Genomic DNA, 24,172 nt, shown 5'->3' with positions numbered 1-24,172 from the left:
AAAAAGCTTGACAATATGTTTAGTTGTGTGTTTAACAGAACAGTTTCAGGCAAAAGAACCCCAATCTAATCTAATCCATTCAGTGTGATGAGATTTGTAGAGCTCCTGCAGTAAATGATGTAATCATTCTGAGCAGTGGCCACGTGCTGTTATTTTTTTCTCCTTTCTTGTTCTGCAGCTGTTTCTGGACCATTTATGCTACCACAGAACTAGGAAGTGACAGCAGTTGTGAGACCTGGCCCTTCCCCAGGGTTTACCTGTTGCGCTGCAGCTGTTTTATAATGCAAAAAATTTCTCCTTCCTTGTGGTGTTGGACTGCAGCTCATTTGTCTTCCTCCTCTGTATAGCTGCTGAAATCATTGCCATACATGTACTGTTGCTTGTAGTCTGGCTTTTTTGTTCTTAAGCGTGAGTTGAGCATTATGTTCCGAACACTGACATTTTTATTAGTGATTCAGTGTAGTATGGGATTATTTTATGTATTAACTACTTTTGTAAAAGGAAGCAAATTGTGGCTTAATTCTGAATTAGAGACGCAAGCTTTAAGACACGTTAAAGAATACTGTGTGCTGTCTGGAACAGATTGTAAATTTCTTGGGGCATGAGCTGTCTTTTCCGCTATCTGCCTGACGTGTCTTACGTGCTCATGGTTCTGCGCAAACAGAACTGTGCAGGGGGAGGGCTTTTTCTTTTAGTCAGTTCAGGTGAATGAGCTAAAAGTCAGCAAATTCTGCCCCTTGCAGGTGCAGCTGAACTGGGAGGCAGTGAATCAGGTCTGTAGTCAATGTGCATAACCTGAGCAGGCATTTCCAGTCCATGTATTAATCCATCTATACTACACAGTGTGGCTTTGGCGGCTGGGTCGTACAGCCAGAGCATGCAGCCAATCCCTTCAGCATCATGACATGATGGATAATATGATCTCATGAAGTACTTGCATATTAAATCCGTTTGGGCTGCTTGCAGAGATAAGGATGTAGTTGTCCATATGTGGGGAATCGAGGCATTTATTAGCATACAACCTAAGTGAATTAGAATGGTCTTTGAAAGTGGTAATATAGAAAGAAACTATGATTTATAAGCTAGGGTTTCAAATTGGACTATAGTTTGGGTTTGATCCCTACCCCCAGCTGGCTGTGATGGAAAAAAATTATGTTAACTACTGGTTGCTGTTGTCCTGAAGTTGCAGGATGAAGGCAGGCATTGTGTGTTAAAGCACACCACCAGCTGAAAAAAACCTTCATGCACATTGCTGCTGGTGCTCTTAACAGAGGTTTCTGTCGTCATCCTGAGTGTAGTTGCATTGAGTCTTTGACTGCTTTGAATACACTTGGACTGAGCAACTTCCTACATAATTTGAACTCTTCCCGTAACTAAACCTGAAGTCTTGCAAAAATTTAGGACTTCTTCGTATAGTCCTATAAAATGATAAAAGTACATTTTCAGGTCTTGCTATCTTTTGAGTTTGTGGAGGGAGATTAAACTTCTGAAAGTTACTTTGAAGCTTCCAAGAATTTCAGATTTTTGGCTTGAAAAGTATGTCATTTTCTTGTGCCACACTTCTATCTCTGAATTTGTAAACCCAAACAGTCCCAGTTACTAAGGAACAGCACAGCTGAATGTTTTCAGAAAAACAACTTTGCTGCTTAGAGATGTGATTTACTACTTAAGTGTGCGTCTGTACATATATACAGAGGCAAAAAGTGATGATGACCTCATCTTAAACCAGCTCACAAGAGCAGGCTCAGTTTTTTAGTCTCTAAGCCAAAGACAAATTTACTGTAAGCAGACAGAACTGCATTGACTTCAGTTGCCATATCACCAGTAATTGCTGAGATAATTCTGTTTGTAGTGATCAAGGCTTAAAATGTAAACCTAAAAGAAAAAATTTATTATCTTGCATCTTTCCTGTTATTTTTGCATAGAAAGGGAGGAAGGAAAAGCTAGTTAATATTCAGGATTTTACAAGTAAATATTAACATTTTTTTAAAACAGTGCTTGGACCATGCACTGTACTTAGAATCAGTTGTGATTTGTCACTTTTGCAATATTTGTCATATAGCAATTACTTGACACTCAACATAGACCTGCATATTTTCTAACCTATTAAAAAAACCCCATCTTCTAGTACTTTTATTCAGAAGATGTTTCTTAGAATGTATGGGTCATGTTCCTCTGTTTTGTTTTAACAAGACTCCAGGTCGCAAGCAGCATATTCTGATAAATTCTAGTAATTTTTAGATGCTGCATATAGCCCTCATTTCATCTGCATTTGTAATATTTAAAATTTCTAAATCTTACACTTGCATGCTTGTACTGAAACAGTTAATAGTCTTTATCAGAAGGAAAACTTTCTATTTATTTGTGTAATATTTATTGATGTTAAACCCACATTGTATCAGCACAACAATCCAAAGTAATGATAATACATTTTTTTATAAATACAAATAAAAGGTGGCAAAATAATGCTAGTGAAGCTAAACAAAAAGTAAACTAGCATGTCACAGTCAAGAAAAATTTGGCAAGTGATATGACACACTTTTTCTAGAATAGAATCAGATTATTCCCAGATGACAGACTATGACGTTAATCTAGATTAACGATCCCCATAACTGGTCATATCCTGCACCAGAATAGTACTACCTTACGTGCTAAAGTTTATTAGTCACTAAAAAACAAAACAAACTTTGTGTACTTACAAAGCAATACACGTATAGCAGTAATGCAATATATGGTGTACACAATTACAAAAAAAAAAAAACCAAAACCCTCCTAGGTACAGGACTTCTGAATAACTGAACTGAAATAAAAGATTTCAACACTTTTATTATAAATAATGAAAGATACCATATATGTGCTTCATATAAGGAATACAGTGTTTTCCTTTCATAGCAAAGAATCATAGCTCGTACCATCAAATGCTTATTTTCCTTGTCAGGCCTAGTAATTCTTCTGTCCCTCCCCCCCTTCATTGTAAATTCATTTGGTTCCAATTTAAAACTCCCTAGTCAGGTCTGACTTAGGCGGGGCTCCAGTTTGATGTGGATTTGCCTTGCATTCTGAAAGTAGCCTTCAGGCTTTTCATCTACGGTGCACAGACTCTACCCATTAAAAGAGCTGTCATTTGCCTACAATCAGAAGAAAAAAGTGAAATCTACCAGAGACATATGCTATGTTAAGAAAAAAAAGGCGCAAATTTGATGTTATTTTTGCCCATCTTCATTTTCTACTTCCTCAGATCTGCAAGCTTATCACCTGTGGTGTATACTTGTCATTTCAATTCATATTGCAGTCTCAACCCATTTCTCACTTACTATACATTTCTAAAATCCTCATACACGTTACACAAGCTTTAAACAGTCAGACATCCCATACGTACACTCCCTAGTGTTCAGCTCACCTTAGAATTTCAGATTCTTGAATGGGAGTATTAGGAGGTTACAGACTGTCTTCAGAAAATCCATAGAGAGTTGCACCCTCTTGCCCTGTCCCCCTCCCAGCCTTTGCAGTATCCTACTGCAGTGGTTCATACTGTCAGCATTTTTTTTCCCATCTAGTTACCAGTATTTATGGTCTGGAGTAGACTGTTATTACATGTCAGCTCTTTTTCTTCATTATCTTGAAGAGGTTAAATTGCTTATGCTTAAACTGTCTTTGCTGTATGTTTGTAAGTAAGCCTCCTCCTAGATGGCAAAATGAAAAAATACAAAAGAATTTAAAGTTACGGTGTTGATGTTGCTTTATAAAATTGTCCATACTAACAGCATTTAAGGCAAGATATTTTTTTCATTGTAGAATAGAAAGCAGTTTGCAGAGATAACAGTATTTGCTTACGTTTCTTTTCCTTGTCCCTTCCTGTTTTATTCTTACAATATTGCACTTGTTCTTTGTAGCTATCAGAATGCATTGCCATTTTAGAACTATAGATAACCATACATTCTAATTTTCTTTGTGATCTAATGGCGTCAAGTAAAACATCTTGCACCATTAAGATTGTGTAGCATCTGCTTACTGCATATGAAGGCATGTAGTGATAAATAGTGTTCTCTTCTGAAAAATCTGTCTCTCTGATGTATTTTGGCCTTTATGAAAAGGGTTATTCGTAAGAGCTGAAGCAACTTAGGTATAAGGAACTGGTGAATGTGATGTGTTGTGCAATGTGTACATTTCTATTAATAATCTATCTATTCTAATTTGGCATAATGAATAAGAAATATATGGTTACTGTGTTTGTTGTTTATCTTTTGTACTTGAAGGTGTCTGCCTTTGCATAAAGTGACATAGGAGTATCATTGGTCAAGACAATGGCTTTCAGTGTTTCTGCTTCGAAAGAAAATGATGGAAGCGGCAGCTGGATCTACAGATCATCGCTCTCTACCAAGCCAGACTGCATCGTCAGGTGGACTGGATTTGCTTCAGGCTGGAAAGCTGCTTTGATGTCTAGTCCTTGGTCACAAAGTGCAGCGTATCGGCTGGCTGAGGGCCGCACCTTCTTTGGCTTGGTTGTCTGAGGTGGTTGTTGCCACTGAGCTATAGATCAAGAAGGAAAGAAGAAATGTTAGGCATCTCAAGCTGTGCAACAAAGCGTGCCAGATGCACAGTCAACTCTTTGTAAAGGAGATACTAACTTCTGAGCAGCAGAAAACCATTATATCAAAGGTAAGTTTGTTTCGTATCTCGGTGGTGGTTTTTTTCCTCAGCATCTAGTTTCACCTTCAGATGTGGTAAGTAAAAACAATAGTGTCTATGTGTGTTACTTTGCCTTTTTGGCAATGCTTCCTACCTTCCCTTGTGTCACTGAGAAGGGTAACAGCAAGGGGTTTGTTTCCGTGCACTGCTATTACAGTGACAGGCCTGTTCGAGGGTTATTTGTTGTGTATGAAAGGAAATCATGTGGTTGCCATTGCCACCCCTCGTACGCTGAAGAATGCTGAGCCAAGTCTCCAATTTGCAAGTCTCACTACCACCACAGAAACCATCGTTTATCATTCCAGTCTCTCTCCACCCCACCCCCCACTTACTCTTGCTATGGGAAGACTGGTAAGAGATTTTGGTTTAAGAGAACATTCACTATGTCAGGAGCTGCTTTGGAACAAACCGAATAATTAAGCAGAAAGCCATAAAACATCTAGTAGTACACTTCTGGTAGCTGTCACAGGTGTATTACAGACTAATGTACAAAAGAATACAAAAGGTTAGGGAAGTGCTAGCAGAGCAATAGTAATAATGATCCACAAAAATAATGTAATCATGCCGTTATCTGTTGTTAATTAGCTATATTTAATATACTAAGCAAAAACAGAAAGCATGCATGCTTGTTTTGCTTTAGGTATCTGAAAGATGGTGAAATATACTTTGACAGAGCATTTGTTGTCTTGATGTGGATCGTTATTATTGAGGAGAAACTATAAACAAAAGAAAGAGAGACCAATGTAAACCATTCCGTGAACAAACTGAAACTTACAGGACTTTTGCTTTTGGGGGGATTAATGCGATCGTGAAAATTGAAGTCACTTACTATAAACATCCAACCTGGCAGTGCAAGACACAATCCCAGCCTCATTCTTGGCTGAAACGGTGTACCAGCCGGCATCCTCCTTTGTAGCTCCCTGAATAAGCAGGCAAATGTAGCCGTAGTTATCCTGGTGCATGCTAAACAAAAGAAAAGTAGAAAATGACTATTTAAATTGCAAAACAGCATAGACTGTTTTAAAATGTCATTATAAGCCAACCCAATCCTAGTTACAGTTTAATTATAGTCCACTTTTAATTCATACAGAACTTCCTCTGAAATTAGCAAGTGGAAGATAAAACCTTGAATATGCTTGACAGTTTGGCAGTTTAATATCCTGTATTAAAAACTAAGAAGCAAAAATGCATAAAGTAACTTCTCTTTCACAATTACAGATTAAGATATCTGGAAATCTGATTTAAGTAGTAGGGACTTACCCAGACTTTTTGGGGAAAGGATAAAAAAACTTGAGGAATGAAGTACTGAAATACATTTAGTTACTTAGAAGGACAGCAATAATTTATTACAGTGTCATATCAGTACTGAGTTCCTTTTCTTGCAATATATCATGAGTTTGCTTTTAAACATTCCTACAAAATATTATTGAACATTCAAGACAAGTTTGTAGATCTTAGAATATAAAATACTGAATTTCAGTTGCTTAACTACACAGCAGTGTTATGAATCAAGGTTTCTGCTGAGAAGCAGATAGCTTTACTTAGGAGCCTAGGTTTTCACCAGTAAATTTCTATAAGTCTTAGTTCTAGAAGAAAAAAACTATTGCTCAACTTGCTTAAAGTGCAAAGATAGTTGTTTAAGTCCAAGGATGGAAAACAGAGCTAACATTTTAATTCTGGCTCGGCCACGAGGCTGGCCACAAGTTTGAGTAAATATCATCAATTATTACAATAACTAGTTAATATTTATGAGCTGCTTTTCACACAAAGCATTCTTATGACCTTCTAGGTTTTCATTTGTGTTACCAGGATAAATCGTCATTGAAGTTATACAGGGGGAGATAAGATTCTAAGTCAGTCTAACCTCACTCGGTCAGTGTTGTATGTGAGGGACTCGTTCTCCTTCTTCCAAAATATCTGAGGAGATGGCTCCCCCGAGATTCGACACTCCAGTCGCACTGGGAATCCCTCAGTCACACCTGTGTTTTGTAGCTTCTCTATAAACACAGGTGCTTTGTGTACTTCCTTAGCTGTGAAAATAAAGATTGCAGTCACGTTGACACTAATCTATGAAAATGTAGCCTTTCTTTCAGCAACATGCTAAAAACCAATAACGAAAAATACATGTGGCAGGGAACTTAAGTGTTGTCTTCATTAATCACAAAGTCCAATCCTGGTTCCTCTGAAGAAAACAGTCACATCAGCATTTTAATAGGGCAAAAGCGAGCGCTAATAGAGCTGAGTGAGTGGTTTCCCCCACTTCCCTGAAAAAATTGAAATGTGGAGCATGAAGACGAGATACACTGGCTGCATCATGCTTGTTAACAGTGCTCCTTTACAGTCCATAAAAGGATGGGCTTTTAATTACAGAAGGAACTGCTCTACCAGAAGGCTGGAATGGCGTTAGTCTAATATGCTGTGAAACACACAAATCAATCATGGTAGATACGGGTCTGCACAAATTGCCATTAAAAAAACCCCATTCAAGTAAAGAGTCTGGTTTGTGGCCTCAACTGTGCCTCAGGACAACAGCCCTCTTTTCTTAACTGCACGCACAGAGGTTACATGCCAGTCAACTTACACCACAACATAACACGAGTGTATCGCCTATAAATATACTATAGTTCTGTTACTGCCAGGTTTCTTTTTCTTACCCCCACCCCTCAACCATGCCATTTTACAGCACTTACATTTTCCTTTTTCACGTTACCCTCACAGTGCTGGGTGCGGAAGCTTAGCATGAAGATGTTACCTGCAACAATGAGCTCCAGGCTGAATGTATTTTCACCAGCTCGATTGCTGGCAATGCACGTGTAGATGCCAGCATCTCTGGCTGTGACTGGTTCTATGATCAAGGAGTGCACGCCGTTTTCACGCACCAACATTTTGTGAGAACTATCGGGGCGAACTGGTCTTCCATTAAGTTGCCAGCTTAAGTCTGGAGTTGGTAATCCACTAACCTTAAGTGTAAACAGAATAATGGGAAATAGTCTTAGCCATATAAAACACCGGAGGAGTCCTGACTTGTTACTTCAGAGAAGCTTGGGTTTGTTTGCTACTGCAGGTGTACCACAAGATTTAAAGATCTAATTCTGTCCTGAATTAGACATTGACTCAGTTGTGTTCATTCACTTACTTTCTGGCCAGCTCCCTGAATTCTGTGACGTCTTATGGGCGTGACTGAAAAAAGATCAGTGTTTAGATATGCTAGAAGCTAAATAATAATACATTGCAAAACAAAAGGCAGGGTGATACCTTTTGTCTTTTTTTTTATTGTTTGCTATTCAGGTGGAATGAGAAGACACTCCTTTCTAGATTAACTTCATGTGGAAAAGTTGCAGACAAAAAGATGTTAGCTGACTAATTATTGAACTCTTAAGTGCTATTCCACTTAGATAGCACTGCCTATGCTCGTTAGTGCTTCATCTGTGTGAACAGGTCTTGTACTTTTGAAAGCCCTGCCATTTGCTGTGGATACTACTTGAAAACAAATAGCTTCTCCCAATATATCAGCATAAAGTAAACAGAATTCATCCAAGCCTTGATGAATTCTTTTAGGCAAAGTCATAAATCAAGATTATATTGTTTGAAACTTTAATGGGAGATCGAAACTCAAGTAGCAAAAGGACTTAAAATGGAGAAGCACGCTGTCTTTGTAGTGTGTACTGCTTCCCTCCACGCCCCGGCATAGCTGAATTCTAAAAACCGGTTTACTGTGAGCTGTAAGATTTGCCTGAAGCACTTTAATTGGAGGGGAAGCAAACTTTTATTGCCCACTTCCTCATAAGCGGTGAGATTAATTAACCCATTGACAGTCGCTGAAACTGCCAATAGGTAAAATAGCTTTTGAAAAGAAACTGATTTGGTTTTTGAGTCAGATAATGTTGCAGAAAGATGGCTGCTATCCTTTCTGTGATACTTGCCTTGCAGTCCATTCTGCACAGTTTTCCTTCTTGAACAGTCAGGTCTCCAGGAGCCTGCAGAAAATGAGGCCGGAAGAATCGTTCCTGAATTGGTTCATTTTCATCACCACTGTCCCTTGATCGAGATCGTGGTCTTAAAATAACATGAAATAAAGGTAAATTATTTTTTTTCTCTGCTAAATCAGGAGAACCAAAATCACTTACAAGACTGCTTTGAATTTTAAATCACTTCTTTGACCTACACCATAATCACTCCATATTTACACACAATACAGTGGTAGCATTTGGCTCAGACTGAGTTAATTATGACACTGTGCTTACTAATTCCTTTCATTTAATTCACATGTGGCAAAATATGATCTAGAAAACAATCTTGCTACAGAGCAATTGCTTGTAATAATTTATTTATACATGATAGTACTTTTGTTTAGTCTTTAAATCACTGAAATATAAATAAAGTCGGTAGGCCTTAGCATATAGCTTCAGTCCCCCACTGCCAGCGTCCTGTGTACTTAATCCCTTCACTGTTGCTGATTACACCAGAAAGTGCAGGTACTGTTTGTTAATTATGTTTACCTTTCAGAAAATAACAGCAGCTAAAAGCTAACTCAGCTCCACTGAGAAGAGACTTTTCACATCGGACTTATTTTTCATCTTCTCTTGTTCTGCATTACTGAAGACCATGCAGAAAATTCTGTGGATTGAAGGGCTGTGGATATTTATTCCTCATTTAACAGATTTTTTTTGTTTTGAGATATTCTTGAACATTTTCAAAGCCACCAAATTGTGGTGTCAAAATAATAGGAATTTCTTTTGTGAGCAATAGGAAGAAAAACTTTGGTCGTTAAATTGCTCTTCATACAGGTACGGTAAAAAGTTTAATAAAAAACAAAAATAGGGAAAAATAACTCCTATCCCCAGAAACAGTATCAATCACCTTAAGCTTCCACAATATAGTTTAATCCATTTTCAGGATTGGCCTGTTAATTTAATCTATCGAATCTTTTTCTAGATGGTTCCTCATTTAACGGGATTTTTTTCCAAATGAAATTAGCATTATTACATTTGTGTGACTTAGTAATCAAAGAAACTTGTTACTGAAACAGAATTTTAGGCCAATTTTTGTCCTTGCCTGATCAGCTCCAGTGGATTCCCTTCTGGAGCCAGCTGCTGCCTGCAGTAACATCCTGTTGCAGTGAAGAGGAGCTATGCAAATATCCTCCAAGATAACTTTTATCAATGACACTTTACAGTGAAATTCTCTTTTCTGAATTCCATTTTCTGTTAACTTTTGCCAGTGTTTCTGTTTTGGCCAGTGTCTGCAGTAGACGTGCGGTACTGTGTTAGACGTGGCTATACTGTGTTTTCTACTGCCCAGGGGTGTTTCTTTAGGTTAAAATAATTCATAACAAAAAAAGCTTCAAACCCCCAGCAGTTATTTGGAAAACAAGATGCTGTACTGCTGTATGGAAGATAAACACTCTAGCTGCACACTGTTCCACTGAGGTAAAGTTTAATTAGAGTTGCTTGAACTTGGTTTACTTTGTCCTTCTCTGTTGTTGCTCTTCTCTCTGTTATTGCTCTGTTTGCATTCTGACCAGTCATCACTTTTGCTACAGTATTATCTGTCATAAATAGATGAATTTTGACTTTTAATGATCATCACAGGCTTCCCACAGCTATAGCTAAAGGCAAATGTGTTGAGGGAAATCTAGCCCCTACTGCTTATTAACGTAGGAATGGATACTGCAATGTGGAACACAGACTGACATCTTTGCACGCGCTAAAAGCTCGTAACTCTTCAGGTGCCTAAATCCAGGTCTTAGGCACCTAATATTTTTTGCCACTCAAATGTGCCTAAAGCTACTTCAATAGCTCCTGCATTACAGCTCATAAGCAACGCTGAGCTCTCGTTGGTGAGTTTCTAACCAATTTTGCCAACATACCTGCCTTGTATGCATGTAGCTGGGAAGGAAGACGGATGGTAGTAAAGAAAAACTATACTCGTATCTTTTGGTAATTAGTTCTGCAAGACCAACTAGAAATGATGGTATCTAGTCAAGTGAGTGCTACTCAGTGCAAGCAACCCAAGCAAAATCTGCCTTCACAGTATTTATATGCATCCTGTTTAGATTCTGTTGATAAGATGCCAATAAAGTACAGGTAACTAGTGCTTCTTAATGTCTTGCAAGGCTGAGCCAAGCAGGTTAACTAGCACCACAGAAGTGTGAAAGTCCTGAAAGCCACCATCTCACTGCTCCAGCTGCATAAAAAGGCAGCACTGGTCAAAACTGGGGAAAAAAAAATTTACACCAAATGAAACAGAAAACACAAAAGACTAGGAGTTTGAGATTTTTTTCCTGCTAGTATGTTCTTGAATTGTGAAAACTAAGTTTTCAAATTACACATTTGAAAGGAAACCTAAATCAGCATGCTGTTTAGAGTCAGAAACAAATAATGCATTTCTTTCTACCTCTTTGTAAATTTATCTCTAAAATTGCAGACTACTTTTTAAGCCTTTACCTTGAGAGGTGAAACTAGGGTTGTTTTAATTCTGAAACATTTTGTGGTTTTAAAGAAATAATGAAATGAGGAGAGCTAGGTACTTCAGATGTCTAGGAATGACAAATTGCAATAGACTGCAATACCCTTGGATTAGTTGTGGGTTCTTTAGAGTTGTGATGTGGGCATCAAATTGCAAAGATTAGTTTCAGCAACACTGACATCATGTACTAAGTGTGTCCAGGGGAGACTCCATGGGTTGGCGTGGCGCAATGTGCTAGGAATTTCAGCGAGCGAGAAGCTGGGGAAGACTTTATGACTGACCATATGATAATGATCACTAATTGGGGATAAAGGAGATGAAGTTCAAATTAATCCTCTAATTGAGAGCAGGGACAACAGGAATAGTTCTTTCTAAAATCTTTCTTAATCTCATGCATTTTAAGATGATTTATTCAGGACTCTGGCTGCAGTGCACGGCAAGACAGCTTAGGTGCTACAGTGTTGAGCACCATGACGTCTAAGGGATTGAGCCCAAGCTTTGTACACGTCAGACAATTCAAACGTCTTGCCCCTGCCCCCCGGCCATGTAATGCTAAGACGGTAATGTTTGCAAGTTAAGCAAATTGCAGAAAAATACATTAAAAATGAAATAACTACAGTGTTTTAAAATGTCTGTGACGTAGTGAAGATGACAAAAAACAGAGTTCTGTAAGAGATTAAAAATACTGCAGGAAAAAGCCAGTCGACAGTGTAACAAGTCATAAAGTTCATTGAGCTAATAATTACACTTGTAAAAAAAAAAAAAAAAGTTTTGTTGCTCTCAAGCAGAAAAGCTTATAGAAATAATATTGTAATGCCACGGGAGTATTACTTACCAAAAGTATATGGCAATATATGTGACAAATACTATAGTATATGGGGGAGCACAATAGTGTGGTACGTTATGTTAGAAAAGCCGATGGTGGGAATCTGTCCTGGGAAGGTTTTACGTGCTCACATTTCATCAGTCTCAGGGAGAACGGGGTGATGGGACTAATGGGAAATGTCACTGAACAGAAATAGTATTGTGCTGAATGCTTAGCAGAAACAGACCTTCTGTAAGTAAAGGTATGAGGATGAGCCCTTCACATATGGTAATTTTACAGGAAATAAAAATCTGCAATAATTGCCCTAATATTAATTAAACTGCTGTATGGAAATCACTTATTTATAATTCATTACTCTACTGGACACCCAACCAAAACAATAGTGGCTGCCCAAGTGTTTGTCTCAATTAGAAGATAAAATACCAGCCATAAGTGGCCTCGGACTTCAATTGCATTTGGAGAGATTGAAAAATGAGCCTCCCCCATTACTGCCCAAGGGTTCTGCCAGTCACACAGAGAGAGACACCCGCATTTTATCCTTCAGAAAGATGCAGAAGTGTCAGCTGCTCGCCACTCTCTTACCCATACCTATCTTCCTTTCTCCCATCCCCATTTTAAAAGATGTTTCCTCTTTCTCACCCAGCATGCAATGACTAAGCTGAAACCTGACTCTTCATGGCAACTTTTCCCTTCAGGGATTAACGGTCAATTTTCCTTTTTACCCATTATTTGCAGGTGTCAAGTGCCTTATTTCTTGGACAGGGTACGCCAAACAGACCCAGATTTTTTGGGCTGTTCTCACAATGCAGTGATAGCAGGATATTCTCCTCCATAAGAAGTCTGAGCTTTGGGCTTAACAGGCCTAAAGGTGAAGCATTAGAGGGGGAGCTGGTAGGACACCTCAGCGAAACGTTGGGAAATGCTTTCAGGACTGTGGGAAGCCCAGTTTGTTCCATGCAAGAGTAAGACTGATAAGATCTTCTAAACAACCAACCCCGCTTCCTAATACTTCCTAGTTACCAGAGGGGGTAAGACAGCCTGTTTTGCATGCAGGAGTTCTACAGTACATACTACTACCACTACTAATTGTTACAGGAATCATTTCTTTATTGCACATTGACTATATGTATGTACGTTTTTTCTACATATTACAGTTAGGCAATATTGAGAGTCTATGGCCATTGTGACCATTAAGCAAAACATGTGCCTCATCACAGCAGAAACCAGACCCCTCATACTCCCTTGAAAGCAGTTCTGTTTGGGTAATCAAAATGAATTTTTTTGTATCATCTAAAGATGTCTAAGCCATGCTTAAATAGCCCCATAAATGCTCTGGGTAATGAAAAAAAAAAAAATGTATTTGAAGGGAAAATTCCCTTATATGGTCCAAAACCATAAACCAAAGCTTCGTATGTGAATAATTGTAAACTCACCAAAGATAAGTTTAATACTTCATTTCTGACTCATAATTCCTTATAAGAACCTGAACTGAAATCACTGAAATAGTAAAATATTTCTAATGTAAATCTAATAACCTTGTCTGGCATGCAGTTATTTCTGCTGTTTCTTTAAATGAATACTTATTAAAAGCTGCAGAAATTACAGGTTTCTGGTAGAATCCTAGTCAGGTGAGATATTTTAAAAAAACATCTAAGTGACAAGGTCTTTCCCAACAGCTGGTAGTGTAATTTGAGATAAGGAGCAAGTAGTGAACATGACAAAGAAAGGAGGAGACAGGCAAAATTAAAGATACTTAAAAGTCATGTAATTTCAGAGGTTGGTTATAATTCTGAGTGTGCAAGCTTTGCAGAAACTTTTAGACAGCAGAGGCACATTTCTTCCTGAATGCCATACTTTGAGCTTACCTTCTTACTTCACATTCTTTATCTTATCGTAATAATTTTGCAAAACTTATTACTAAAACAAACAAACAAAAAGCAGCAAATACCTTCTCATATGAGGCTGACCAGAGGGTGACCAAGGGCTGCGGCCTCTTTGATTTACAGCTTGAACCATCAGCCTGCCCGTGCAACTTACTCTTCCCTGTTAGGATGATGGAGAGTAGAAACATTAAAATACTTAAAGCATATAATATTAATAAATGTTCAATCTGATCTCTTCGGTTTTGCCCACCTGTTACAGAGTCTGTAATACAATCTCTTTTTTCACTAAGTAATTGAAAAACATTTGTCAACATACCTTCTGATACTAAACTATTTTGTCAGCTTCCCATCTAACACAGAACAGACTGGAATAATTGTGACTATAACACAGTCATGGTTAAAATGTTCCACCTGGAAGTTTTTCTTTAAAAAAAGATTATTAGTACCACTGGCAATTAAATCCTTAAACCAGTATATTGACTAAGTCATTGATGTGGGTGGGAGGTTTCTCTGTGTCTGGCAAGTGGACAGAAAGACTAGTTCAAGATCAGTCACTCTTGAAAATGGCACTTAGAAAGTGTTGAAAGTTAACAACAGAGCTTCTGCCTCCAAAGTGCATTGATCCACTTGACCTGGTGGGGCCACAGCTCAAACAAAAAAAATCTATGAATGTAAAAAGCAAATCAATTGTACAAGTACTTAAAGGCTCCTCTTGGAAGAGTGAGCCTGGTTTGGGGGTACGAATTGCACCAAAGCACACAACTGCACTGCTGGACGTTGGAGATGGTTCAGCAGTCTTAGGTTATTTTCAGTGAATGATAAAGCTTTGAATAAAACATGGGATCTGTTGTATTTAATCCCTGGGTTTTGTTTTGCTTTGTTTCTTATGTCAAAATAAACTATTTTGTTTTTTAAAAGACAGATGGTCCACCACAAGCACTAGAGGTAACAAATTTCGGATAGGACTGCCTGCAGCCAGAACTGCTGACATCCAGGACTCTGCTGAATTCACCATGTAAGGGGTAAAAGCATCTGGTGGTATTAATAAATTTACATAATAGATACAAATATAACAGGTATATATAAAAATAATACTGTAGTAAAAGTTTATATAATTTTATATGACAATGTAATTTTAATAACTTTTCAAAAATGATAGTTTTAAATAGCTCTTTGATAACTGTATAGAAGATGTCCATCTGTGTCTCTGCCCCCTGGACTGGTAGCAGTAAGGCAACATCCACATCAGCTTTGCAGTGTATTTCAGTTCTAAGCTGTGAGCTCCACACTCAAGTCTTTCACCATAAAAGTGACAAATATTTTTGTCACAGTAACTCAGGGGTTGCAAATTGCTGTTCATTAACAACTGGTCAAAGCCCATTGAAAAACAATTTCACTGGGGTCACAGCAGCCTTCAAATGGCAATGACTGTGTTACTCCTGGACTGTTAGAAATGAAGTTGCTGTGTCCCGCTTTTATTCCCAGGACCCACTTAGTCCACAAGAAAAATACTTGTGTTAAAATAAGCCATTGTGCATGACCTGCAGCAATTTCTTAAGCAAAAGCTTTTTTTGTGTTACAAGACCATTAGAAACATCTGGAACAAATACATTTCTATTTTAGGCACCACTGCATATTAATCTTTTTCTGGCAGGTGATGCATTCACACATTTTGGGAAAATTTCTGCGTTATCTCAATACCTGAAGGCATCACAAATAGAAACACAAAGAACAGTAAGGAATTTGGATAGGGAAGAAAAAGCAGGAAGCCAGAGATTTGGAAAAGTCATGGGATGAATGGGAAGGAAGCGATGAGTGGGAAGTAATTCATGAGAAGATGGCCTAGAAAAATAAGGAAAATCCAGACTGAGGACTGGGTGCATAATGCAAAGAAGCAGAGAGAACAGGATAAAAGGGAAGAAGGTGAAAATAAGGACTCGAGTTGAGCACATACAGCTCATGGAAAGAGATCAGTTAGTTAAGGGATGTAACCTGTAACTAAAGGCCTAAAACAGGCAAGGTTTTGTGTTTTTCTAGGCCCAGGGTCAGTTTGCTCTGGATTAAGTTATATGGCAAATTTTACTGCAAACCCCAGAGGTGTGTTAGAACCTTAATTCCAGATCACTGCACTTTACATCACAGGCAATGGTGCCTGCCGTATTAACCACCACGGATGATTTCCAAGGCGTGTCAACAAGTCACTTTACATACATAAATCCTGTAGTATTAGTCCAGATCATGAGATGGCATAAATTTGCAGAGCTCTCATGAACGGAATCCTTTGCTTTAAATCAATTTCTATCAGCTAAGAATATGCCTTTTTGCTTTGTAGTTTGGTGGTTCCAACAGCAATGACCAAAACACAGCAACGGCATAGCAAATAACTACCAGTCCATCAGAATGCTGATGTAGGCTCCGTTATATTTATGTATTTTGCTTTTCTTAAGGAAGGGTTGCCAAATTTGCCTAAGTTTGTGATAGCTTTGAGATGTGGAGAACTTTCCATTAGAATTGAGGAAGCTATGCCAAAATTATTTCCACTCAGGATGACTTAAAAGAATTGGAATCCAGATCTCTGAGTGTGAAAGGCTAGTACATTAACTCATAGCCCTTCTTTGCCTCCATTGTACTGTTAAATGCATAGTAAAAGCAAGCAAATAGTGGAAGAGATAAGTATGTTTGCTTGGGAATTACACTGTGAAGAAAGAATAAAGAAAGCATAGAATGGGCTTGGTAAAACAGACAGATGTTTTGTTTAGGGGAGCCAGAGGAGGATGCTTCTGGTTCTTCTCCAGAGAAGGGAAAAAAGCACAGACACAGGTTTTTGTCATTTAACAAAACTGCTTTTTCAATCCCCAAACTAGGAACAATACAAAAATGTCTCATTTTAGTACATCTAAAAACCCACTAACAAACTAGCGTCATCAATGACCAGAGCTGATAACCTAGTTCCCTGCTGTGTCACCAAATGAACTTTATCCAGAGTAACAAATGCTAAAAAGTAGGCCCTAAATATGCTCATATGAGTTATTCAGGATAGAGTACAGTGCCGAAACACAAAGGCAATTTATTCACCAAGGTCTCTAAGATTTTTGGATCACGCGGTAACACTACATAGGGAAACTCTGTACATGCACCAACACAACACTTACAGGAAGATGAACAGAATTCACTTCCTACCTTGAGCATGTATGTATTTATTTATCATTTTTAAACCTACTGTGAATTTCCACAATTGAAATAGTACCATGTGCTATAACACAATGGTCATCTATGTGTAAAAGCTCCCAGCTTGAAGAACTCCCTTGGCCTTATGCTATTTCTTTATTTCTGTTATCTGTGTATGTAGAAATACTACCTAGATTTAAGCACTGCAATTTGTAGATTCTAGCCTAAAACTGCTATCTGTGTGTCATCTGTGCGTACAATCCCATACATTCACAAGCAGACTGCAATAGAGCAGGATTGACAGTTAAAGAGCAAGGCAAAAATGGCAGTGTCATGCTACGTAACCTAGCAACATTCATAACAGAGCACAACACTCCTGTTCAGATTAAACTCTGTCTCAGTGATACTGTTTGTTACTTCACAGTGTGATTCTACTCGAAGGCCTGGTCTTGGCAAGATATCTGGTGCTACAGAAGAAAATAATTTGTTATATCCCTGAAGTTATGTTACTGCCTTCGTTTCTCATGTGCAAATGTTTCCCCTCAATTTGCTGTGCTGTAGAAGTGGATTGAAAAAGTTACTTCAATAGGATGCGTGAACTGTAAATTTAAGTGATATCCAACACGCTAGTGGGTTCCTGTTTTATGCCTCAGCTCTTTTATTGAGTCTATGAAGAACAAATAATATTACAAAACCAGTAACACTCAGTGTTTCAGAAAAACATTGTTTAAGACTTTGGGATGAACACAGGAGAGCTCCCCTCTACATAGTAAGTGCTAGAACTTTTTGCCTTACAGAACTGCAATCGCTGCCTAATCTAAACATGTTGAGGTGTGATATACTCCTACTCATTTCAAAAAGTTGGCCTCAGTCAGTGAGTAGTGTCAACAGAAGAAAAATTAAATTGCTGGATTGGGTTACTTCTACTGGTAAACTGGATTTTTTTTCTCCCTTCAGAGTACGTATGCTGTCCATGCTCAGTAAGGATATTGAGATGTTATCAGCTGAAACAAATGGTGGATGAGTGATTAAAAAACAACACCCCTCCCCTCTGAAACCTCAAACCATAGGAAAAAAACTGCTGTTGAGTTGCTAATCTCTTGGAGATAGAAAGGTCCCACCCTACTGATGCAAGATGAAAACAGAAATCTAACTTACATACTTTATGGTGACTTCATCATTTAATTAAATCACGCATACGTAAGATGAGATAGTTTTCTGAAGATTTATGTCCAGAAGCATGTTTGCTCTGGAACCAAACCTTCATTTACCTGTGGGTTAGCAGCCATAATAGTGTAATTCCCATCATCATCCAGGGTGGAGGCTGCAGTACGCAGTGAGCAAGTTCCATCAGGTTCTCTTTGAATTCGGTAGTGATCACTTCGTTTAGAAATTTGCTTCCCATCTTTAAACCAATAAATCTGCAGGAAAAAACAAGGCATGGCTGATAAGAGGTGGGTGTTCATTGTCATCATTTCTCAATTAATAGCACTAACGAATCCTAACTGCTGAAAACCTTTCTGGTAAGCATTAAAAGAAAACCAGTTTGATCAACTAGTAAAAGTGCAGAACCACACTCCATGAACCACTTTCACTGACGGACAAGTTAAAGATTAGCAATCTCTCAAAGAGAAAGATGGCAGCATGAACATTTACTGAAGAAATTTACAGGTGCATGAGGGCTGTACCCATCCCAAGCACAGAACAGCAGCTGAACATTTCAAGAACTGAAAATAAATGTCATTACAAAGAAAAGTTCTATTTCAGAGAAGACTACTAATTTTAATAACTAACATACTAATAATACTAATTTTAAGTGAAATAACTTGAATCTGAAGAAGTTGGAGAAAGAATGCTATTGCTCTCTTTTCAGAAAATAACATAAACCAAGGTAATTATAGGAACAGTTAGTTCAACGATGAATAAAATAGAAGTAATGATCTCACTGTTGAAACACCAGTTTTGTCTCATATCCATTATGCTGACTGGACTGAACCAAAAAAACAGAAGGGGATTCAGGCGCTCACGCTGGCAATGAACAGTTCAGTACGTGAACGGGCCAGCTCAGTACAATTGTATGATTGAAACCAACAGTGTCACCCCAATGTGACAGACATCTACAGAAATGGACAGCTTTACAAAGCAAGAGGAAATACTTCAAAGCAAGTCAGCACACAGATAGCCTTTAATAATTGTACGCCAACACCAGTATAGTTCCAAGTTGTACAGAACAGTTACATTATCTATCAAATAGAGGTCTTTTCCATTACTTTTGATACATAATTTTATTCTCTGGCTGACCCAAGATCTACTTGCAGTGAGCCAAAAAAATGATGTATGCAGAATAATATCGTATAGTAATCCATAAATTACACAAAAAAATGTATGTGTTTTTAATGCCTGAAATTTAAGGCGAAAAAAGATTCAAATATTTTGACCTAGCTTTGGGGCGTTTTGCTATATTTTAAAAGTAATATAAAACCCCAAACTGAAATCTGCTGGAATCAAAGGAAAAACGTGGTGTATGCATGAAAACACACACAGGAATATGTGAAAAATTTTATACTAGGAAGGCTGTCATCAGCTCCTCAAACCCATGTTTAAGTAGAATATTATTTACTTGTCATTTCTGAAGCATATATTACTCTCTAACAAACATCAGTGGTGTTCAGCATTTCTTAAGTCGCTTGTGTAGAATCCTACACAATTTTTACGTGGTTAACTTGTACAAAATATAACTGTATTTGTCCTGGTGGCATCACTGCTGGGACTATTTAGCACAAGGAAAACACACATTTTCCTCAGTCTAATTCTTGAAGAGGGAATTTAGGTCTTAAAGTGAGGAAAGGGTACTGGCTTTCCAGTAAAAATGAAGTGACAAAGCAAAGCACAATTCCTGATAGAGTTTAATATGCCAGGTTCTTCATACGTGTCAACATTTCAAAGCTCTAAATTCATTCACTTGGGGGGAAAAGTTAAGGATATACTTTTAAATTTCACAAAAAGACAATGGTGAATGTTTTAGAGGGAATGAGTGGAAATTTCCCTTAAAAATTAATTACCATGTATGGTTTTTATATTAACAAGCATTATGTGTAACTAGAAATGATTTCATTTCCTCAATAGCTGGTTATACTTGTTTCCCATTTTGTCTGTCAGCAGCCTTGCAGAGACTCTGTGGTGCTAACAAAAGATTTAGTCATGTCTTCTCATCTGCTGACAGAGCACTTACTGGAGATGCAAGAGATACTTGATCACTTATATACACATGCTAATGGATGCTGGTAACAACATAGCTGCAAAAAATGAGTTTTAACTTGCATGCTTTACATGTGTCATAATGTTGCTTGGAAATCTACTGCATTAAGTAGTAATTATTTAATAACAATGCACTTATCAGAAATATCAGGAGACATGCCAGGAATTATTACATGGAAATACATGCAAATATTAACTAAACCAGCTATCCAAACATCATGCATATGTTGTCCAATACTCATTTCCACTAAGTTTAAAAACATTGGCATCACTGGGTTTTACTTATAAGTAGTAAATTCTTAATATTACCTTTATCTGACATGGAGTTAATAAGTAAAACACTACCACTGCTGGAGACAATGGCCCTTGCAGTGAAGTATTTTCTTTCTAGGATACCTTTTAATAAATGTACCATTAAACTACGTAAGCACTGAGCACTGCATCTGGATTGCTTTTATTCATACCAGATTTTCAGAAACCAATATGTAACGACTAGAAATACAATGGAATACACAGTACAAAAGGGGTTTTGATCTTGGGCAGCACAGGCATTTTTAATCACTATGAATTATATTCAGCTATGTGAAGAGCAAGCAGTACAAGGTTTATGCAACATTCACGTCTCAATTAACCTTTCATATAGTATTGTCCTGATTCTGAAGAGAAATATCCCTTAAAAAGAAGTATTCCACAATCCCTCCTGTATCACCACAGGTTCTCATTTTAATGAGAAAACAGTTTTACATTACACTGAAGGTTATAACAAAAGTAGACTCAGATTTAAAAAGTCATATTTATGAAGACAGAATTTGCACATCAGTATTCAATTTACATGGCATGTTCAGGGAAAAAAATAATCAAGGCAATAACCCCGCTTAGAAAAAGCCCTTGTAATGAATGCCAGATTTTAGAAACACTACAGTCCTTCCCAAAGCCATTCCTTGGCAGAGCTGACAGAACACTTAGAAGGGAGGAGCTTCAAGTTAGTAAATTATTTCCAGCTTTTCATTTGCCAAAGTAAAGAATTTATTCAGGGGCAACACTTCCAGCTTCAACAAATGACAGCAGAAGGGCAGCCCTCAGACATCGAGCATTTCAAAATTGCTATCTTGACATGCTCCAGCAGATGAGGGGAAGATACATACAGCCTTTGACATTTGCAAAGCCCAGCTAACAAGTAGCCATCCAACAGGACTGAAATTGGTTCCATCCCAAGCAACTTAACAAATCGCACAAAGCATCTGCAAGTGAACGGAATAAAGGGTCATAGTCCCAGGTGCAAGAGCAAATCACTTCTTAATGTGCGTGCTTTGACACTGCAGAAAAACAGAACATTGTATCTGAATCAGAGTGCATTCACATCAGATACTCCTTTTACGGTGCTGTGCTTTAGGGGAAGTACTAACAATGTGGTTTCTTGCTGTGCAATCCCTAACGCCAAAACAAGGCAAGTGAGGGAAAGGAGACATCCTCTTTCATCTGTTTTAAATCAGATTAAGATGACTGTGAAACTACACCTTAATTGAAAACTGTGAAAATTAGGGAATGGCTAAATTGACTAAGGCTGACTCATAATAGGTCATCCAGCAACCTAGTCATAAGCCTCAGGCAAAAAGAGCACCTCTCCAGCACACTGCAGCTCTAACACCAACGAACCCATTTGTCTTCTACCCTTATTCAGCACAACAGACTCTTCTGTATGGTCATCTCAAAAGTAACACTGGACATCAAAGGTTTGGTTTCAGTCAGACTGGGCTAATCTCAGTGTGTGTCTTCAGTTTGAAGCAGGACTGCTTTTTTGACATGACTATACTGATCAGCCCCACTTACTTTGCAGTGGTTCACATCGTGTTGTGGTCTTGGAGCACAGAATTGGATTCCTTTCAGATGAAACTAAGCCAGAAAATGTGCTCCAAGAACACATCTAATGTGCTGCATCTGCTTCAGTCTGTGGGACAAGATTAGAGCTAGCCTGAAGTAAAACCTCCTGAAATGCATGCAGGGATGGTTATCTCATTCTACAGATTTGCTTCTTCTGGTCTGCACTACTTGTTAATGTAGATGTGGCCATAGTTCTCTGTTGTTCTTTCTCTGCTACCTGAGAAAGTCCATTTTTCTTTTTACAGTTTGTGCAGTATCATATGCCTATATCATTGGACATGTAAAGTCATTTGCATTTATCTGTGTTCAAAATCCTAATACCTGTAAAACTTACACTAGATGAAAGATTTGGATGTGGCTGCTGCTGTGAAGATCTTATCTAAGAGATAAGGCATCTTTGATCTTGTCGAAGAAGAAAAGAGCCTCTATCCACAAGAGGTCACTGTAAGAACTGCAAGGACCTCATGGGGAAGATACTGGCTTTGGCAAGGAAGTTGAAGAAGCTACTGCTGTTTGCCTGCTGCACAATGAGTCAGTCGATTGCCAAGCAATTTTTGAAATGGTTAAACACAACCTACCAAAGGAAGGCATTCTTCCAGACTACTGACATCATGCAACTTGTACTTTTACATCTGCTAGAAGGAAATGCTTCCCAAGCCCAACCCTCCCTCAGAAGCTCATCGTTAAAACCTCACCATCATGTCTCATCTTGCTGTTGGGATATATGGGAGCTTATGGTATTTTTTTATGCCTTCTTCTAACTTTCATTAAAATTTAGTCTTGTTAGGGTGTGTAGATATAAACTCTGCAATGCTGAAGAATGCAGAGATACCATGCTGGCTCCTGAACCAGAAGCAGCATATTTTTGCATTAGGATGTTGCTGTGCCCGAGATAATTACCCATGTTAACCTGATCAGGTTGGTTTTGTGACTACTGTGCCAGCTCACGTGGGACTTTCTAGCATTGCACCGCATTCTGTGGTACAGATGTACGCAGACGGTAATGCTGAAAATGACAGAAGTAAAATAATTCTAGGTAAAATAGTTGAGATGAAGTCTCAGGGGAGAGTAACCAAGAGCCAAAGCCTCATAGTAGGATTTTTGCCTAGTATAAATCTGAATAATTCCAATAATGTCAAAAGAGATTTGACAGTTTATACCAGCTAGGAGTCTTTCTTGTAAAGAGACAATGTCTGCTGTTCCTGTAAGATACAGCCCATAGGATCCAGGGGCTCACTGTAAGGTACTAATATAGAACTCTTCAGAGCATTTCTAGAAATAGTTACACTCTTTTCTTACCTTTGGCTTTGGATTTCCTGCCACTTTGCATGTAAATGTGACTGGCATTCCCTCAAAGATTTTGTAATGCTTCAGCTTTATCTCAAAATATGGTGACATACTGTTATCAATAGGTTCATCTCCATGTTGCACCTCGTCATCTGATTCTTCCACAGGAGATCTCTCCAACCTGTATTCAATTTCACTGATCAATCTTTGCTCAAAGCTGGAGACTTTATACTCCTGTCAAACAAGAAATGTACATATTAGTTGGGTTTTTTTTTTTATTCTACTGATCTTTGACAATCCATTAAGGTTTTACATATAAAAGGAAACTGTATCTTGTTGAAGAAAAACACTATAATCTGTGCCTCCAATAACTTCCCTATGAAACAATGAAGACATCTGGTATGAGGCAAAAATTGTATTTCATGTTATCTTAAGGTCTAATTTATAAAGGAAAGGAAAGTCATTGGTTGCTTTCTTTCCATTTTTTAAAAAAGCCTATAAGAATAAAAGTATTCTGAAGCAGTTCGTAAAGACAAAAGAAACACACTAATATTTCCTTGAGGGTACAGGCAGATTTAGGGTGGCTTTTGTTTCCAGATGGCCAGAAGACCATATGGTTCACATCTGCTATTTGCTTATAACTGTACCAGAGGCTGCACTAGAAGGCTAAAATGATTTTGTTTACAGTTGCCTGTAAAAATGGGGGGGGGGG

General features: G+C 38.1%; 1 protein-coding gene and 1 long non-coding RNA gene across 3 annotated transcripts in view; one reads left to right on the top strand and one right to left on the bottom strand.

The window, feature by feature from the left end:
• Nucleotides 1-2,351: 2,351 nt before the first annotated feature.
• The window catches only part of PALLD (palladin, cytoskeletal associated protein), a 215,056-nt gene continuing 193,235 nt past the window's right edge, over nt 2,352-24,172 (bottom strand). For both annotated transcript variants that reach the window (XM_010569939.1, XM_010569938.1), the window contains 8 exons: nt 23,473-23,694; nt 18,306-18,455; nt 13,932-14,026; nt 8,613-8,745; nt 7,442-7,649; nt 6,554-6,719; nt 5,519-5,652; nt 2,352-4,530 (listed from right to left, as the gene is read on the bottom strand). In XM_010569939.1, coding sequence (XP_010568241.1) covers nt 4,358-4,530; nt 5,519-5,652; nt 6,554-6,719; nt 7,442-7,649; nt 8,613-8,745; nt 13,932-14,026; nt 18,306-18,455; nt 23,473-23,694 — 1,281 coding nt within the window. In that variant the 3' untranslated portion in view covers nt 2,352-4,357. The remainder of the gene's footprint in view (nt 4,531-5,518; nt 5,653-6,553; nt 6,720-7,441; nt 7,650-8,612; nt 8,746-13,931; nt 14,027-18,305; nt 18,456-23,472; nt 23,695-24,172) is intronic.
• LOC104833343 lies at nt 4,441-13,219 on the top strand. Its single transcript, XR_774509.1, has 3 exons — nt 4,441-4,659; nt 8,651-8,767; nt 9,196-13,219. It is a non-coding gene; the product is annotated as an uncharacterized LOC104833343 (long non-coding RNA).

The sequence above is a fragment of the Haliaeetus leucocephalus genome, unplaced genomic scaffold (genome assembly GCF_000737465.1).
Source record: "Haliaeetus leucocephalus isolate CR32 unplaced genomic scaffold, Haliaeetus_leucocephalus-4.0 Scaffold284, whole genome shotgun sequence".
Lineage (NCBI taxonomy): Eukaryota > Metazoa > Chordata > Aves > Accipitriformes > Accipitridae > Haliaeetus > Haliaeetus leucocephalus.
The sequence above is the reverse complement of the archived record's forward strand: the minus strand, read 5'-3'. Positions and strand labels throughout refer to the sequence as shown.